This window comes from Primulina eburnea, chromosome 3 (genome assembly GCF_022965805.1).
Source record: "Primulina eburnea isolate SZY01 chromosome 3, ASM2296580v1, whole genome shotgun sequence".
NCBI classification, from domain to species: Eukaryota; Viridiplantae; Streptophyta; class Magnoliopsida; order Lamiales; family Gesneriaceae; genus Primulina; species Primulina eburnea.
Window position 1 is genome coordinate 48,874,606 of NC_133103.1, and position 20,701 is coordinate 48,895,306.

At 33.4% G+C, this 20,701-nt stretch overlaps 1 protein-coding gene across 1 annotated transcript; it reads right to left on the minus strand.

The window, feature by feature from the left end:
* Nucleotides 1–12,225: 12,225 nt before the first annotated feature.
* LOC140827776 (putative late blight resistance protein homolog R1C-3) lies at nucleotides 12,226–15,630 on the minus strand. The gene is given in 2 exon segments (XM_073190604.1): nucleotides 12,226–13,930; nucleotides 13,933–15,630. Coding segments are annotated over 2 exon segments (2,763 nt in total). The 5' UTR covers nucleotides 15,589–15,630; the 3' UTR covers nucleotides 12,226–12,823.
* Between the last annotated feature and the right edge of the window lie 5,071 nt (nucleotides 15,631–20,701).

Here is a 20,701-nt window from a genome sequence, read left to right on the forward strand (position 1 = left end):
CCGTCAGGCTCGGGGTAGAACATGCATAGTAAAGATTCGAGTTCACGCAGATGGACAAGATTGTTAAGACAATAAAACGACCAGTCATTTGATTCCTTCGTGAACCTAATATTCAGCCTTTTGAGATTCAAAATTCTTCCGAGGACCTCCTCCGTACACCTAAAATCTGTTGTGTATGAAAGTGTTCCAAGGCCTTTAAAATCCCTTGTGTCTGTTTTTCTGACACGAAAATTAAGAACTTCTGGTAGATGAAAGTGATAGATCTGAAGATGTCTTAACTGTGGCATCTCCCAGATTTCAAGATGTCGAGTTATTTCGTCTACGGTTTGAACAATTAAATTTTGTAGATTCCATGGTCTTGATATAAGGAGGGACTTGATTAACGTATCCGAGCTCAGGGTATCTCAAGTTAACAAGATCTAAAACTTGTACTGGGAACTCATTGGTTTCCAATGTACCGACACACAATACCTTGAGCAATCCTGAGATCACTCTAAGGATTGATGACGTACCACCAGTAATATAGATCAAGGAATGGATAAGTGGCATTGCTGTGATTATATTGCAAATGTATCTGTCGTCTCCTTTGTCGGAAGAATCAATGCCCTCACGATCTTCACCATCATCATCAGAGCCATCAATAGACTCCAAGACATCGCTGTTCTCCAATTTTCGTCATCTGAATCAGTACCTGGAGAAGCTTCATCATCTGAATGACTACCATGAATTAAAGCGAAATAGCCCAAATCATCAGTAGGACGAGGAGCTTCATCATCTGAAGTCTGAACCACTACCGTCAGTCAAAGCAACATCAGCCAAGTCATTCTCATCATTGTTGTTGTCATCTCCTGCAATATTTGGATCGATAAACAGGCATCGTTAACTATTTGATTCTTAGATACAAAAGGGCTCATAGCTATTCAAGACACAAAGAAAGTTATCTTTCTGAGCCTTTTGCGTGATACGTCCTTCAAAAGATCGTGGATTCCACGAAACTCTAGCGCCTCAAATGAATCTAAAGGCGAACAAAGATAAGATTTCCATCAATAAGTTCTGGCAAGTACTCCATTGCAACCACCTCAACAGAATTAGATCTACTCCATTTCACAAATCCCTCAGCAACCCATATAGCCAGATCATACTAGCTATTTTTATGTCAGGATAATGTTGTGGAAAAAATCCGATATAAAGATAACATGCTTTCAAATGACGCAGCAAGTTGCTATTGTTACGCCCCGAGACCAGAGTTAGTCGACACCGACGTTGTTCAACAATCACATAATTGTTAAACAACAAGCCTCGTAGTACAGAAAACTAGTTTATTTCATAATTATCATAAAATGAATAATCTTTACAATAGTAATTATGGAAACGATAAAAATTTGCGGATTCGTTTAAAACTTGATTAAAAACTTAAAAGAACAAAAATTTAGTTAAACTTCATCATGCGTACACTACCAGTCAAAAACCTGGTGTCTGATTCTTCTTCCTTTATTCTTCTTCTGACATATCTGGGAAAGTAGAGTAATGGGTGATTGATATTGTTGTCACTCAGTAAGCGGGGGTGGTTCGAGCACATATATAACAAATATACACGAATTTCGAAAATCATATATCATATCACGCATAACATGATTCTCATAACATGTCATCGTCGTAATCATATGCATAATTTCGTCCATGAGATTCTTTACTTTCCATGGTTTACTGACATCAGTCCCTAATTTTTAATCTTCTAAGGGATCGAGGCCATATAACGGTTACAATCCCACCGTGTAAGAGTAATAACCATATCTTATATTTTGATTCTCACTCGTATCCAGTTGAATTCTCAAAGTGTAAAAGTATAAAGCATACGATAATCGTATCAAAAGGATGTAGAAGAAGAATTGCACTCGATCATAATTTTTGAAAAACGAAACAATACAGAACTGAAATTATACTTTTAAAACAAGCCCACTTACCTTACTTACAGATTGGAAAAAACAAAAATCACGGAAAAATCGAGCAAATGGCACTTCGAGAACGCATCAGCACTTCGATCGTAAAATAAATTTCCTTCCAGGATTCTTTTTGACTTACTGCACCGTTGGATCAGGCTTAAATTTCACAGTACGTGCACAAGTACGTCGGATAAATTATGAACAGTGGAGATCATGTTTGTAGAATTTTTTACCTATTTATGGATGAAAAACCGTAGATATGTTGTTCTTGCCTTCTTGATTGTATAATCACGAAATTGATTCCTCAATTTTATTATTTGAGCAAGTAATCTTGCAAATGCAACATTTCTAGTTGACAATAAACATACATGTGACCATCTGCTGGAGGCATCAATCAATACCATAAAGTATCTGAATGGTTCACATGGTGGATGGATTGGTCCACAAATACCACCCTGAATACGTTCAAGAAACATTGGTGATTCAGTTTGGATTTTGGATGGTGATGGTCTTATAATAAGTTTTCCAAGAGAACATGCTTTACATTGAAAGTTATTATTCTAAAAGATCTTCTGGTCTTTCAGCGGATGACCATGCGTATTTTCTATAATTCTTCGCATCATTGTTGAACCAGGATGTCCCAATCGATCATGCCAATTGGTTAATATTGAAGAATTATCAACTACCATGTTTGATTCAATCGGACTTATATGTGTATAATGCAATCCAGTAGGGAGCATTGGTAGTTTTTCAATCACATATTTCTTTCCTGATTTATATGTGATAAGACACATATATTTCTCATTCCCTTCATTCATTGTTTGAGTATCACACCCATGGGAATATATATCATTAAAACTCAACAAATTTCTTTTCGATTGTGGTGAATATAAAGCATCATTGATAAAAAAAAATTGTACCATTAGGTAACAAAAATTGTGCTTTACCACATCCTTTAATCAAGTCTACAGGACCTGATATTGTATTCACCGTTGTTTTTGTTGGTTTTAGTTCCAAGAAATATCTTTTATCTCGGAGAATAGTGTGCGTTGTACCACTATCGGGTATGCAAACTTCAGCTTTGCTCATAGCATTTTCCATTTTTGAACTTCAAAAAAATATGCAATGAAATAAAATTACTGGCAATATATATTTAAATATAACACATATCATAATTATACAATAAAACATTATTATATGAATACATGAAAAATAAATTATTGTACATTTATATTCTACCATTATATTGTTCATTTTCAGAGAAATCATTGAGAAAATCTGCAGCATCAATATTGTTCATTTCTATCCCACCAACATATTGATCATTTCCAGAGAAATCATTCATAAAATCACCATCATCAAAATGAGTTGAATCACTCAAACGGTCACTGCGTTCAGTGAAATTGGTCTCCTTTTCTTTCCCCTTTAATGATTTTTTATAAAGTTTACAAAGATGCTCAGGGGCTCGACAAATACGGGACCAATGTCCTGGAGTACCACATCTGAAACAAGAATTTTCATATCTTTTTGAGTGATTCTAATTAACACTTGTATTCTCATGATGCCTTTTCAGTGGATGGTTTAAGACGCTCTTTTGAGATGAGTTATAAAAATAACTATCTCTATTGTTTTCAAAACCACGGCCTCGACCACGACCACGGCCAATTCCACGTCTACGTCCACGTCCACGACCTCGACCAAAATCTTTGTCTTTGAATTTGATTTTGGTTTCGATATTTAAATTCATTTTTACTTACATCATTTACTTCTGGAAATGCTGTTGATCCAGTGGGTCGGGACTGATGATTTCTCATTAATAGCTCGTTGTTCTTTTCCGTCACAAGAAGACAGGCGATGAGTTCAGAATATCTCACAAATCCACGTACTCAATATTGTTGTTGTAGAGTAATATTTGATGCATGAAACGTGGAAAATGTTTTTTCAAGCATTTCCGATTCTGTGACCTCATGTCCACAAAATTTTAACTGCGAGATTATTCGATACATCGCTGAATTGTAATCACTGACTTTCTTAAAATCTTAGAATCTTAACATATTTCATTCATCACGGGCAGTCGGAAGTATAACTTCCTTTATATGTTCAAATCTTTCTTTCAATATTTTCCACAAACCCATGGGATCTTTTTCAATTAAATATTCACATTTCAATCCCTCGTCGAGATGTCGACGCAAAAATATAATGGCTTTTGCCTTTTCTTGTGATGTCGATATGCCATTTTCTTTTATGGTCTCACTTAGACCCAATGACTCAAGATGCATTTCTAGATCGAGAGTCCATGGCATATAATTTTTCCCCGTGATGTCGAGCGCAACAAATTCGAGCTTTGTCAAATTTGACATGGTGGTACTAAAAAAATTACGATGCATTTTATTAGTTAATGAATATTGCAATACAAAGTAATGGATAAACAACAAGTACAAGCATTTGTAAAAATAAAGAAAACACATGAGAAGGATATTCTCCGATAAATACAAGACTCGTGAGTATGATAACCAAAATAATTAAAAATAACCTTGAGAAAGCCATCTTCTTTTTTCTTCGAAAAATTTGATGAAGAATAATTTTTAGAGAAGAAGAGAAAGTTGGAGTGATTGAAAGAGTTTGTGAGATCATATTTATAGGGCAAAAACTAGCCGTTTTTTACCGTTGGTGTACAAAAAAATAAAGTATGTATTTGTATAATTTTATGGTAATAATATGGTGTATATAATATTAGTCATGTTTAAATAATTATGTATATCATATCACATTATTATAATGAAGTGTCATAATTTATTTTTTTTAAAAATCTTATAGGCTTTTATACTTGTCGTATCCCTTATCAAGAGTGTGGATGTCGTCTTAACATCCTCCCAGGATTTATAACAAGTTTTCGAAAAATTTATTTTTCTTATTTCTAATAATAACATTATATTATATATTAAATATATACACAATAAATAAATAACAATAAAATAAATATTATTACTTTTGTTACCTTTTTCTTCTATTTGGAGTTTGGAAAAATATGGAGGACTTTTAGAGCTTCGTGCTGATAACGTGTTGTAAAAAAGTAAAAATTTATGGTAAAAAGTAAAAATCTCAAACTATCAAAATTTACCAAACTACACACTTTATAATATTTTTCTCTCTACTCAATTGTGATTTTCTTCACAAATGAGAGATCTATTTATAGGAAATCTTTATAAATAATTCAAAAATAAAATACATCATTACCTACATCATCACACACTAATTTTCAATATTTACAACTCTTATTTTCAACATTCAAATATTCAACACACACATTTTAAATATTATTTTTCAACAAAAATAACAGTTATTGTTGTCATTGTTATCATTCTTTAATTTTTTTGGTCAATAGACCAGCTACAAATTGAATCCTTTATCCAAATGAGGCTCATACTTATAGAACTTTGTGAAATCATTGGAGTAGATGAATAAATTTTAATTTTTTATGTAATATAATTTTTAACTTTTAAATGTGGTTGTGTAATTAAAGCAATTATATAATAAACTTAAGCTGCATATTCAAGAATTAGCCAAAAACTTATAGCAGACATTGAGAAATTAGAAGAAAAAAACATTTACCATAACAAAATTTATACAAGGCTAATTCTACTGTCATTTTTTGAGAAATTAGAAGAAAAAAACATTTACCATAACAAAATTTATACAAGGCTAATTCTACTGTCATTTTTTTAATATATATTTTCTTTATTTTCGAAATAATAATATTAATACAGAATTAATAAGAAATAAATAAAAATAAAAAAGATTAATAATATCAATATTAAAAAATAAATTGATAAGATGGAATAAGTAATTATTCAATAATAATTTGTATAAAAATAAATAAATTAATAGTAAATAATAAGATCGATGATAAACAATAATTACTATAATATTTATAATAAATAATAATAATAATAATAATAATATTATACTGATTAATATTAGTATTATTATTTTTATTATCACTATTTTTATTTTGTCTACTATTATATATTAACATTAATTTTACTATTAATATTATTATTCAAAATATAAAAAATTAACTGAAAAATCCGCTAATCTAACTAGACTTCTCCTACCCAATTTGCTTTCTAACGATTAAAGTTTTAATTTTATTGAAAATAAATGATTTGAATATTGAAAAGTAATAGTTGAATATTTGAATGTTGAAAATAAGAGTTGTAAAATTAGAAATTTGTGTGTGATGATGTAGGTAATGATGTATTTTATTTTTTGGATTATGTGTAATGAAACTCTATAAATAGATCTCTCATTTGTGAAGAAAATCACAATGAGTAGAGAGAAAAATATTATAAAGTGTGTAGTTTGGTAAATTTTGAGAGTTTGAGATTTTTACTTTTACCATAAATTTTTACTTTTTCACAACACGTTATCAGCACGAATCTCTAAAAGTCCTATATACTTTTCCAAGCTCCAAACAGAAGAAAAAGGTAACAAAAGTAATTATATTTATTTTACTGTTATTTATTTATTGTATATTTATTTAATATACAATATAATGTTATTATTAGAAATAATAAAAATAAATTTTTCATAAACTTGTTATAAATCCTGGGAGGATGTTAAGACGACATCCCACACTCCCGGTAAGGGATACGACAAGTATAAAAGCCTATAAGGTTTTTAAACAAAATAAATTATGACATTCATTATAATATTATGATATGATATACATAATTATTTAAACATGTCTAATATTATATATACCATATTATTACCATAAAATTATACAAATACATACCTTTATTTTTTTTGTACACAAACGGTCATAAATGGTAAAAAAACGGCTAGTTTTTGCCCTATAAATATGATCTCACAAACACATTCAATCACTCCAATTTTCTCTTCTTCTCTAAAAATTATTCATCATCAAATTTTTCGAAGAAAAAAGAAGATGGCTTTCTCAAGGATATTTTTAATTATTTTGGTTATCATATTCACGAGTCTTGTATTTATCGGAGAATATTCTCCTCGTGCATTTTCTTTATTTTTACAAATACTTGTACTTGTTGTTTATCCGTTACTTTGTATTACAATATTTATTAACTAATAAAATGCATCGTAATTTTTTTAGTACCACCATGTCAAATTTAACAAAGCTCGAATTTGTTGCGCTCGACATCACGGGAAAGAATTATATGCCATGGACTCTAGATGTAGAAATGCATCTTGAGTCATTGGGTCTAGCGAGACCATTAAAGAAAATGGCATATGCACGTCACAAGAAAAGGCAAGAGCCATGATATTTTTGCATCGACATCTCGACGATGGATTGAAATGTGAATATCTGACAGAAAAAAATCACATGGCTTTGTGGAAGGGATTAAAAGAAAGATTCGAACATATAAGAGAAGTTATACTTCCGACCGTCCGGGATGAATGGAATACATTGAGATTCCAAGACTTTAAAAAAGTCAGTGATTACAATTCGTCGATGTATAGAATAATCTCGCAATTAAAATTTTGTGGACATGAGGTCACAGAATCTGAGATGCTTGAAAAAACATTTTCCACGTTTAATGCATCAAATATTACTCTACAGCAACAATATAGAGTACGTGGATTCGCGAGATATTCTGAACTCATCGTCTGTCTTCTTGTGGCGGAAAAAACGAGCTATTAATGAGAAATCATCAGTCCCGACCCACTGGATCAATTAAACCTGGAAACCAAAATCAATTTCAAAGACCAGGTTTTGGTCGAGATCGAGGTCGTGGACGTGGACGTGGAATTGGTCGTGGACGCGGCCATGGTTTTGAAAATAATAGAGATAGTTATTTTTATAACTCATCTCAAAAGAGCGTCCCAAACCATCCACTGAAAAGGCCTCATGAGAATACAAGTGTTAATGATAATCACTCAAAAATATATGAAAGTTCTTGTTACAGATGTGGTACTCCAGGACATTGGCCCAAAGTTTGTCGAGCCCCTGAGCACATTTGTAAACTTTATAAAGAATCATTAAAGGGAAAAGAAAAGGAGACCAACTTCACTGAACGCAGTGACCGTTTGAGTGATTCAACTCATTTTGATGCTGGTGATTTTATGAATGATTTCTCTGAAATGATCAATATGTTGGTGGGATAGAAATGAACAATATTGATGCTGCAAGTTTTCTCGACGATTTCTCTGAAAATGAACAATATAATGGTAGAATATAAATGTACAATAATTTATTTTTCATGTATTCATAGAATAATGTTTTATTGTATAATTATGATATGTGTTATATTTAAATATATATTGCCAGTAATTTATTTCATTGCATATTTTTTTGAAGTTCAAATATGGAAAATGCTATGAGCAAAGCTGAAGTTTGCATACCCGATAGTGGTACAACGCACACTATCTCCGAGATAAAAGATATTTCTTGGAACTAAAACCAACAAAAACAACGGTGAATACAATATCAGGTCCTGTAGACTTGATTAAAGGATGTGGTAAATCACAATTTTTGTTACCTAATGGTACAAAATTTTTTATCAATGATGCTTTATATTCACCACAATCGAAAAGAAATTTGTTGAGTTTAATGATATATATTCCCATGGGTATGATACTCAAACAATGAATGAAGGGAATGAGAAATAAATGTGTTTTATCACATATAAATCAGGAAAGAAATATGTGATTGAAAAACTACCAATGCTCTCTACTCGATTGCATTATACACATATAAGTCCCATTGAATCAAACATGGTAGTTGATAATTCTTCGATATTAACCAATTGGCATGATCGATTGGGACATCCTGGTTCAACAATGATGCGAAGAATTATAGAAAATACACATTGTCATCCACTGAAAGACCAGAAGATCTTTCAGAATAATAAGTTTCAATGTAAAGCATGTTCTCTTGGAAAACTTATTATAAGACCATCACCAGTCAAAATCCAAACTGAATCACCAATGTTTCTTGAACGTATTCAGGGTGATATTTGTGGACCAATCCATCCACCATGTGGACCATTCAGATACTTTATGGTATTGATTGATGCCTCCAGCAGATGGTCACATGTATGTTTATTGTCAACTCGAAATGTTGCATTTGCAAGTTTACTTGCTCAAATAATAAAATTGAGGAATCAGTTTCCCGATTATACATCAAGAAAATTAGACTTGATAATGCTGGTGAATTTACTTCCCAGACTTTCAATGATTATTGTATGTCTATCGGAATCATTGTTGAACATCCTGTTGCTCATGTACATACACAGAATGGATTGGCTGAATCATTGATTAAACGTCTGCAAATGATTGCTAGACCAATGATTATGAAAACAAAGCTCCCTATTTCTATATGGGGACATGCAATTTTACATGCTGCTTCATTAATTCGCATCAGACCAAGTGCATATCATAAATACTCCCCATTACAGCTTGCATTTGGTAAAGAACCAGACATTTCTCATCTGAGAATTTTTGGATGTATGGTGTATGTGCCTATTGCACCACCACAACGAAAGAAAATGGGACCTCAAAGAAAGGTTGGAATTTATATCGGTTATGATAGTCCATCAATCATTCGATATCTTGAACCTCAGACAGGCGACGTGTTCACAGCACGTTTTGCTGATTGTCATTTTAATGAGGAAATTTCCCAATTTTAGGGGGAGAACAGAAACATACCGAAAAGGAAATTACATGGTATGTATCATCATTGTTACATCTAGATCCAAGAACAAAACAATGTGAAAAAGATGTACAACAAATTGTACACTTGCAAAGAATAGCAAATCAAATACCAGATGCATTTGCAGACACAAAAGGGGTAACTAAATCATATATACATGCTGCAAATGCCCCTGCTCGAATTGAAATTCCAAAGAAACAAATGAAAGATACTCATGATGTCATTAAACGCCTAAAGCGTGGAAGGCCAGTCGGTTCCAAAGATAAAAATCCTCGAAAAAGAAAATTCATAGAGAAACACGATGATCACAAAATAAAGAATGATGTTTCTGAAGAAACACATGATGATCACAAAATAGAGAATAGTGTTCCTGAAGAAACACATGATGATGAAAATGTTCTGTCAGAACCACAAACTGACGAGAATCATGAAATCTCTATCAATTACATTAATACTGGAAAAATATGGAACCGAAAAGATATAGATGAAATTGATGATATATTTTCTTATAATGTGGCAATCGACATCATAATTGATAACGAAGATCATGAACCAAAATCTTTTGGTTAATGTAAAAATCGGCAGGATTGGATAAAATGGAAAGATGCCATCCAGGTTGAATTAGATTCGCTAAATAAACGTAATGTTTTTGGACCTATAGTCCTTACACCTGAAGGTGTAAAACCTGTTGGATACAAATGGGTTTTTATTCGAAAACGAAATGAGAAAAATGAAATAGTAAGATATAAAGCTCGACTTGTTGCACAAGGTTTTTCTCAAAGGCCTGGAATTGATTATGAAGAAACATATTCTCCTGTGATGGATGTAATTACGTTTCGGTATTTGATTAGCTTGGCGGTATCTGAAAATTTAGAAATGCGTCTTATGGATGTTGTTACAGCTTACTTATATGGATCACTTGATAGTAATATATATATGAAAATCCCTGAAGGATTTAAGATGCCTGAAGCACAAAGTTCAAAACCCAGGGAATGTTATTCTGTGAAATTACAAAGATCATTATATGGGTTAAAGCAATCAGGTCGAATGTGGTATAATCGACTAAGTGATCACTTGATGAAAAAGGGATATGTAAATAATTCAATATGCCCTTGTGTTTTCATTAGAAAACAACATCCGGATGCGTAATTATTGTTGTATATGTTGATGATTTAAACATCATTGGAACGAATAAGGAAATTCAAAAAGTTGTGTCATACTTGAAGGAAGAATTTGAAATGAAGGATCTTGGAAAAACCAAGTATTGTCTGGGTTTACAAATTGAACAAAAAGAATGTGGAATGTTTGTTCACCAGACAAATTATACAGAAAAGATCCTTAAACGTTTTAATATGGATAAATCAAATCCTTTAAGTGCTCCAATAGTTGTTAGATCATTAAACATAGAAAAGGATCCATTCCGTTCATGTGAAGATGATGAAGATATTTTTGGTCCAGAAGTACCATATCTAAGTGTCATCGGTGCCCTTATGTACCTTACAAATTGTACAAGGCCTGATATATCTTTTGCCGTGAATCTGTTGGCAAGATTTAGCACATATCCAACAAAGAGACAATGGAACGGAATTAAACATATATTCCGTTATCTACGAGGAACGACAGACTTGAGACTTTTGTATTCAAAAGTCCCAAGTATAATTGGTTATGCTGATGCTGGATACTTATCTGATCCACACAAGGCACGTTCCCAAACTGGATATGTATTTACTCGTGGAGGCACTGCAATATCTTGGCGTTCAATTAAACAAACGCTCGTAACAACTTCATCAAATCATGCCGAGATTATTGCACTACATGAAGCAAGTCGTGAATGTGTGTAGTTAAAATCAATGACCCAACATATCCAAATTTCGTGCGGATTATCATTCGATGAGAAGCCTGTGATACTATATGAAGATAATGCTGCATGTGTTGCTCAAATGAAAGAAGGATACATAAAAAACGACAGAACTAAACATATTCCTCCTAAGTTCTTCGCATTCACCAAGGAGCTTGACAAGAATAAATGTATTGATGTTCGTCACATTCAATCAAGTGAAAACTCATCAGATCTCTTCACAAAGGCACTTCCTACGTCAATATTCAGAAAGCACATATATAATATTGGGATACGCAATCTACGAAATTTGTGAAGAATTGTTCATGTCAACATCAGGGGGAGTTTACGTGACTGTACTCTTTTTCCCTTACTATGGTTTTTATCCCAATGGGTTTTTCCAAGTAAGGTTTTTAACGAGGCAATACAAAACACGTAATGAAGACATCATCGTATCATGATCATCATCACAAGGAGAAGTGTTGAAAATAAATGATTTGAATATTGAAAAGTAATAGTTGAATATTTGAATGTTGAAAATAAGAGTTGTAAATTAGAAATTTGTGTGTGATGATGTAGGTAATGATGTATTTTATTTTTTGGATTATGTAACTCTATAAATAGATCTCTCATTTGTGAAGAAAATCACAATTGAGTAAAGGGAAAAATATTATAAAGTGTGTAGTTTGGTAAATTTTGAGAGTTTGATATTTTTACTTTTTACCATAAATTTTTACTTTTTCACAAAAAATTTTAGTTTTTAAAATATTGTAAAATTTAACATGTTACTTCTAATTCTTAAGTAATTTATATAAGATGAAAAATTTATCGTTATACCAAAAATTGTAGCTATATTCACCGAGCTTAGTTACTTATGTTGAGGAGCTGTAGGCTTGAGGAAAATTAAAGGATAATGGTACAAATATTTAATTTTCCAATTTTAAAAATCTATGCAATTCAATGAAGTGATAAAGAAAATCAGTATTGTTATGCCAAAATTGATAGTAAATATTGAAAAATAAGGGGAAGTGGTAATTGCATTACCTTTAAACCAAATGGTGTGAGGGACAAACCAAGAACTCCAATTGATACTGCTAGCTCGACTGCATTGCATCACAAAGATCTCTTGCAACGGCCTCGGTGCGGGCATTATCATGTAAGCTGGCAGCATCTGAACTAGATCATCTGAACTAAGAACTAAGTTTTGGCAATTTTAAGCTCAATGTCACTGTCTTCCCCTACTATTTCCTTTGCTGAAGTCTCTGCTTTACGCGAACAACCATCCAACTCGATTATTTCAAGGGTTGGAATATTTCCGATTTCGGAAGGGATTGCCTCCAAGCCATGGCATTGCTAAAGGATGAGGTGCTGAAGGCTTGGGAAATGGTCCGTTTCAGTTTTCCAGTTCACTAGATGTGAATCATGAATCAACAGAAATTTCAATTGCTTGAATTCTTCATCATTTGTTTCCCAACAGTATCCAACCGTAGCTCTACTCAATTTGAGAACTTCGAGATTAGGCAATACACCAATGATGGTCATTTGATCCCAAGGAATTTGACAGCCTTTTAAAACTAATTTTTTCAGTGAAAGAGGGAAGGCGAGCTTCGCCAAGATATTGTCCTTTGTCACAAAATTGAACTTGCAGCATAATGATTCAAGTTCACGCAAAGAGACAAGATTCTCCAGAGTGTTAAATTTGAAGCCAGCAGCATTACAGTCATATGCAATCTTTAGCTTTTTAAGATTTGGGATTCTTGTGAAAACCTCATGCATAGATCTAAAATTGATTATTTCTGAAAGTTTCTGGAGATTTTTAAGAATGGTCCCCTTTCCACGAACATCAGGAATATCAGGCAAGTGAAAACCCAAAACCAGAAGATGCCTTAACTGCGACATTTCCCAAATTTCCGAAGGCATAGATTTTATATGCACGACTTGAGAAATAAGGGTTTGTAGATTCTTGAGTCTGGATATTGAAGACGGAATTCGAAAAACACACCCGAGCTCAAGGTACTTTAGATTAATGAGTTCTAATATTTCCCCGGGAAACTTTGTTGCTGTCAACCTAACAATCAATACCTTGAGCATTCTTGAAGGTAGTTTAATTTTCGATGAAGTATCATCACCATGGCAAATCAAAGAATGGATAGCTGAAAAACTATCTATATGACAATAAGCAGACTCATCATGTTCTTTCATATTTGGACTCAGAATCAAGCGTCGTTGGCTATTTATTTCCGACATATCAAAGGGTATAATGTTCCTATTCAAGACACAAAGAAACTTTTCCTTTTTACCCTCCCTGATGCATATGTCTCTAAACAGATCATGGATGCCACATATCTTTGGTTTCCCAAATGAATCATATTCATGCACAAAAATAAGGTTTCTTTCAATAACATCTCGTAAGTACTCTTTTGCAACCTCTTCCATGCTATTTGATCTGCTTGGCTTTACAAATCCCTCGGCAACCCACAGTTTTCAATTCTAGACACATATATTGCAGCATCTTCTTGGAAGGATCCAAAATAAAGGAAACATGCTTTCAAATGATGAGGCAAGTAGTTATAACTTAAAGTTAATATCTCTAAGGATGGATCATTATTAGTCTTTAAGACCAAACTTACACTTTCGGAAACATATCTCCAATATTCTTCTGTTAGCTCGTCCTTTCTAAGATGTCCACCAATGGCAGATATTGCTAGAGGAAGACCTTGGCATTGTCTAGCAATCTTCTTTCCAATTCCAATTAGTTCGGGTGGGCAATCGTTTTGCAGGAATATCTCTCGACGGAGTAGACTCCAACTCGAATCCTCATTTAAAAGTTGAATCTCATGATAAGTGCTATAAGAGTTGACATATGCTGCCACTTCTGAATGTCTACTTGTCAATATGATTCGGCTACCATTATTGTTATCCGGAAATATCTTTTTAATGTCATTCCAGGCCTGTTCATGCCAAACATCATCTAATACAATCAAATATTTTCTATCATATAAACTTTGATATATTTGTTGCGCAGCATCACGTTCTTCATCCAAAGGTACCTCAATATCTTCCAGAAGGCCTAAAACAATTTCCCTTACATTATATGTTTGAGATATCGTAACCCAACCACGAATATCAAAAGACTCCTTGATCAGTTGACTATTGTACAAGATCCTAGCGAGGGTAGTCTTACCAATCCCACCCATGCCAACAATCGGGAGGATGTCTGTGTTGGATCGTCCTCCTACAAGTTCATCCAATAGTTTCATCTCCAGATTACTGTCTAGTGCCACCATATTGGTTGTTGTATTGCCCCTCGAGGCTGGCCTCGATGAACTAACAAGAGTCGGAATCCTCTGCTCGTGTATCCCATTCACTTCCTTCTCTATCGATTCGAAAGCTTCCATCACTTTTTCCAAGCTCTGAGGAAACATTTTGAATTTCTCATATCTATCACTTCCATACTTCTGCGGCAAGCCAGTTACTAAGAGAGATATAAAAACGTCAAGTGCATCATCGGTTGAATCTATAATTTGCTTCATCAAAGCATGGACCTTTTGGGAGCTAATAGGTGGGAAATCATAAAGAAAGGCTCTTAAAGAAGCACTAGCTTTTTTACAAGAAGTGACTAGTTTCTCCTTAGCGAAAGGAAAAATGAATGGATCAGAAACAAGAACCTGCGTTAAAGCTTTTAAGCCAGACACAAGCTGCGTTGATGAATCAGTAAGAGTCTGAATCCTTTGCTCGAGCACCCCATTTCTCTTACGATGAAAATTCTGGACTTCACTTTTCACCGATTGGATATCTTCCATCATTTTCTCCAAGCTCCGAGGAAGCATTCCGAGTTTTTCATAACTCTCACTTTCATACTTGTGCAGAAAGTGAGTTGCTACGGGAGATTCGAACACGTCTTCTGCTTCATAGGCCGAATCCCTGATTTGGGTTATCAAATTATTGACCTTTTGGTTGCAAATTGTTGGTGGGCAATTATCAAGAAAGACCATTAAAGAAGCTATGGTTTCGTGAAAAGACTCGATTTTTTCTTTAGCACAAGGGAAGAAGTATGGATCAGAATCAAGAATCTGCTCCAAAGTTTGCGAAAGAGACAAAAGAGCAGCATACGCCATTGATGAAACAAAGGCAATAGAATTGATCAGTAACTAACACAAGATATGCTCCAAAATTCGCGCCAATTAACGCCTCTGATTTTTTTCAAATCAGAGTGTTGTTCCTTTTTCTCCTCTCTTGGAGTCATACATCAAAGCTCTTGCCCATACACACCACAACAAAATGGTGTAGTTGAACGAAAGCATCGTCATATTCTTGACATAGCAAGATTCTTGCGATTCCAAGCATCGCTTCCACTTAAATTTTGGGGGATTGTGTTTTAACTGCGGTCTATCTCATTAACCGCACTCTCAGTCCTCTTATTCGAAACCAAACACCTTTTGACATACTATTTTGCAAATATCCTTCTTACTCTCATCTTCGGGTATTCGGCTGTCTTTGCTATGCAACAATTTTAACTCGTGACCAAAAATTCTCTCCCCGAGCAAATGAGTGTGTTTTTTTTAGATTATTCTAATGTTCAAAAGGGTTATAGGCTCATGGAGCTTAAGACAAATAAGTTCCTGATATCTAGAGATGTAGTGTTCCATGAAGATTACTTTCCTTTTGCTCAATCAATGGATTCTCCTCCCTTTTGTTCCCATCCTTTATCTTTCATAGATTCTACAGAGCTTGAAAATTCGGATCCTAACCTTAACTCATCCACTGATCATTCCCTGCTTCCTACACCAGCTGATGTCTCCATGATACAGCCACGCAAATCCACTCGCCCCACTCGGCCTCCTATTTGGACAACTGATTATTCCTGCCCTTCCCTATCCAGAAATATCTCTGCTTCATGCGTCTATCCTATATCACGTCACTTACAATATTCAAACTTTTCTCCATCTTACCAACACTTTGTGGCAGCAATTTCTTCTATAACCTACGGCATTGGAATCTAATCATACATGGGCAGTGGTGGATTTGCCAGCAAATACTAAACCCGTTGGGTGTCGTTGGGTTTACAAAATAAAATATTTGCCGGATGGGAAGGTCGATCGTTTCAAAGCAAGATTAGTGGCGAAAGGCTACACTCAACTTCCGGGGATAGATTTTCATAACACATTCTCCCCCACTGCCAAAATTTGTCACCATTCGTTGTCTATTGGCCTTGGCGGCCATTAATCGATGGAGTCTTCATCAAATGGATGTGGCCAATGCATTTCTCCAGGGAGATTTGGATGAGGAAATCTTTATGTGTGTGCCACCGGGATATAAGGTTCATGGTGCTAATAAAGTTTGAAAGTTACGTAAATCCTTATATGGCCTCAAATAGACATCTCGCCAATGGAATCACAAATTTGCTAGTGTCATGGTTGATGCAGGATTTAAGCAATCCCAATATGATCATTCTCTATTTTTACAGCATGATTCTGATGGCATTACCCTCTTAATTGTCTATGTAGATGATATTGTTATCACAGGTAGTAATGAAGTTTCCATTACTCATGTCAAGCAATTTCTACACTCAAAGCTGCAACTTCACGATGTGGGCACTTTACGGTACTTCTTGGGACTTGAAATTGCTCGCTCTAAAGAGGGCATTTATCTTAATCAAAGAAAATATGCTTTGGAACTTATTTCTGAAGCTGGTCTTTCGGGGGCGAAGCCGTTTGATACACCGTTTGAACAACATAAACGGTTGACCAGCTTGGATTTGGATTTGATCATGAGCCAAGACACTTCAAATGATCATGTTCTTTCTCATCCTGATTCTTATGCTCATTTGGTTGGCAAGCTGATTTATCTTACAATCACTAGAACCGACTTATCTTATGTTGTTCAACACTTAAGTCAGTTTATGCACTCCCCCAAGCAATCTTACATGGATGCTGCACTTCGAGTTGTGAAATATATCAAGAAATCGCCTGGCCTTGGCATTCTCCTTCCTGTCCACAGCGCCTTCATTCTTACTGCCTACTGTGATTCGGATTGGGCCGCATGTCCCATGACTCGACGGTCCCTTACAGGTTATTGCATCAAATTGGGAAGCTCATTGTTATCTTGGCGAACAAAAAAGCAAAGCACCGTGTCCCGGTCTTCTGCTGAAGCTGAATATAGGGCCATGGCTACAACAACATGTGAAGTTGTTTGGATCACTGGTCTGCTGTCAGACATGGGCGTGCGTTTACAAGGCCCTACCGTCTTATATTGTGACAATAAAGCATCCTTGCATATTGCGGCAAATCCTATGTATCATGATCGTACCAAACACATCGAAATTGACTGTCATTTGGTGCGCGAAAAGATCAAGGCAGGCTTGATCAAGACGGAGCACGTTTTACTTCTCACCAACTTGCAGATATCTTCACCAAGGGGTTGAGCAAAGAGCAGCATGATTTTTTGTTGTCCAAGTTTGGTGTTCGTGACCTATACCAAACTTGAGGGGGGTGTGTTGAATATAGCATAAGTCGTGTTTTGTTAATACTTGTTAGTACGCTTATTCAGTTAGTATACTGAGAGTATTTGAGAACTTGTATAAATAAGCTCCATATCTGTACAAAAACTCGCTCTGATTTTTCCACTTCAATAACAAAAGGACGGTAGTTCCTTCATTTTCAGTTAACTTTTACAAGAAGTAGAAATTATGAGATCTCTAACTCCTTTGAAACAAATAGTCGGAAGAGAAGTTATGAAAAAGAAACCCATTGGAAACGCATGAGAAACCCTCAAAGAGAAAAATTTCAAGAAAACTCAAACATCAACTACCACGAGAAATGTAGATATTGCTTAACCCCAACCATAATGAGGAAATGTGATGGAAGAAGCATGAAAAATGTGAGCATATGCGTTCGTTGGAAAAGAAGAAGATATCGATCCACCAACAAAAAAATGATGGTACCATTCGAGAATGTCCCAAAGTGATTAGAACTTTAATTACCTTTAGCTTATACGAATAACAAATCGCTGAGAATTATCTTGCCTAAAATAATAAATACCTTTTTAATTACTTTCCCAGACGTTATGAACAAAATAATCTGTTGCTCTAAAATATTAAGATTTTAGAATTAGAATAAACAGCGGATAAAGTGATTATTCATAGATACCTGATGTTATTCTTAGAGAAGAAAAATCGGAGAAAATTGCGACTAAAAAATGGGGATGAAAACAGACCAAAAGATTCGGGATTTTTAAATGACAATGAATCTATGGACTGTATTTCTTTAAGAAGGATAGATTGTAACACACCAAAATTTTTGAGGTATTTAGTCAAAATTTTATTAATGGATTTAAATAATAATACTAAAAATAATAATTTAATTATATAAAATAAAATTTATTATCTTCAAAATGAAATTTAAAAAAATTTATATGGAATAAAGAGTATATCAGTAAAAATACATATATAAATTATATCAATACAATAAAAACATACTCATTTCTATAAAAATCATAATAAAAAATAATATTAAATAAAAGTGATAGTAAAATAAAATATGGAATAAATAGTTTTATTTAAATTTAACATTAATATTTTAGTAATATGAATAAATAGTTTTATTTAAATTTAACATTAAATATTTTAGTCAAGAAATAAGCTTGATATATGTTAAGAAATAATGACTTAGATATATGTCAATAAATGAGCTTTAAACTTGCTATGAGATTATGACTCGCTCTCCTTCATTTTTTTACTATAAATAGATCCCTAAAGAAGAATTTGGTCATGTTAAACAAGTCAAATTTGTGCATTGTGGTAAGTGCAATTTAGGGAGAGAAGTATCCAATTAGAAAATAGAGAAAAATAGCAAACTATCTCCAAAAATTCTGAAAATTTTACACAAGAATCTTTTTCCACCCATAAATCATGGTGCATAGGAAGTATAACAAAATCATCAATCAATTTTGCCAAAAATATGATCCACAAATAACAGTTTCTGGAAAAATTTCTAAGGTAGATATTTGTAGCTTGTTTTTCTCATTATTATTTAATGAATTGAATTTTGTTTCGATCATAATATAAAAGTTGTTCAAAATTTTTCCTAGTTTACAAATATGTCAGCCGATCATCCTCACAATTAAAGGTAAACCTATTTTTAGACGACTATAACAAGGTTGACATACATTCTAGTTTTTCAAAATATACTATTAATACGTTCCGAATTTTGAAAAATAACGTCAAAATACAAAAACTCGAAAAGACCATTCGCAAGATAATTACTATGATTACTTAGTTAAAATATTTATACATTTTTTAATTTATTAATTATAGTATATTATTGCCTACACTGAACCAAAATGTCATAAAAGTAATAACCTTCATATCTATTAAAAAAGTTATTTATACTTAATTTTTTTGTTAAATATGATAAATTATTTTACTTTCTAATAATTATATTTTAATTTATATATTTTTTATTGCATGATTACTTTATTTTTATTTACGTTCTAATTCATCGATAATCAACTAAAAATCAAAATCATTTTTAAAATTTTACTTTATGATTTGTATACATCATTTTTGTTGACTAGGCAAAGACACGTGTGTTGCACGTGAGAATAGAAGTAAGGTCAAACAATAGGGACAACAATAATGATAGAAATTTAATTTCAAAGTAGATCAGTTCCAAAGTTTATCAATATTACTGCCTTCATAATTTTTCCTTTTTGATCTTAATATCTTGTCTTTCTGGTATCTTTGGGTGTTGATAGATTCTTTTCATCTCCTATGTCAATTGATAGGATTTTCTGCTTCTTTGTGCTCTTGTTGTCTTGTCTTTTTCTTTGTTTTTCGCATGTGATGAATTATTTTTTTCTTTGGACCAAAAGCTGAAATAATCTTCATTTTCTTAACATCTTCGGAGGTGGCTTGTAATTTTTAATATGTCACCAATCATTCAGCTATCATGAAAACTGGATAATTATGTTATTTTACAATATTTTTTGAACAAGAATTTATGTTTGACATTTTTGCTCCTCAATTTTTTGGAGATACTATTCAAGTCTTTCATCTTGGCATTAAAAAATGCTAGTTTTGATTTATGTGAAAATCGAAGAGTAACTGTTGTTCTATCATGAAATATGTTGCCTTCAAAGCAATTCCCTCCTTCATATGTTTTTGTGAATGCTCTCAAACAGTTCTGGCATACATCATGTCATGGTGCTGCCTGAGGGCGAGGGCTGGGGCGC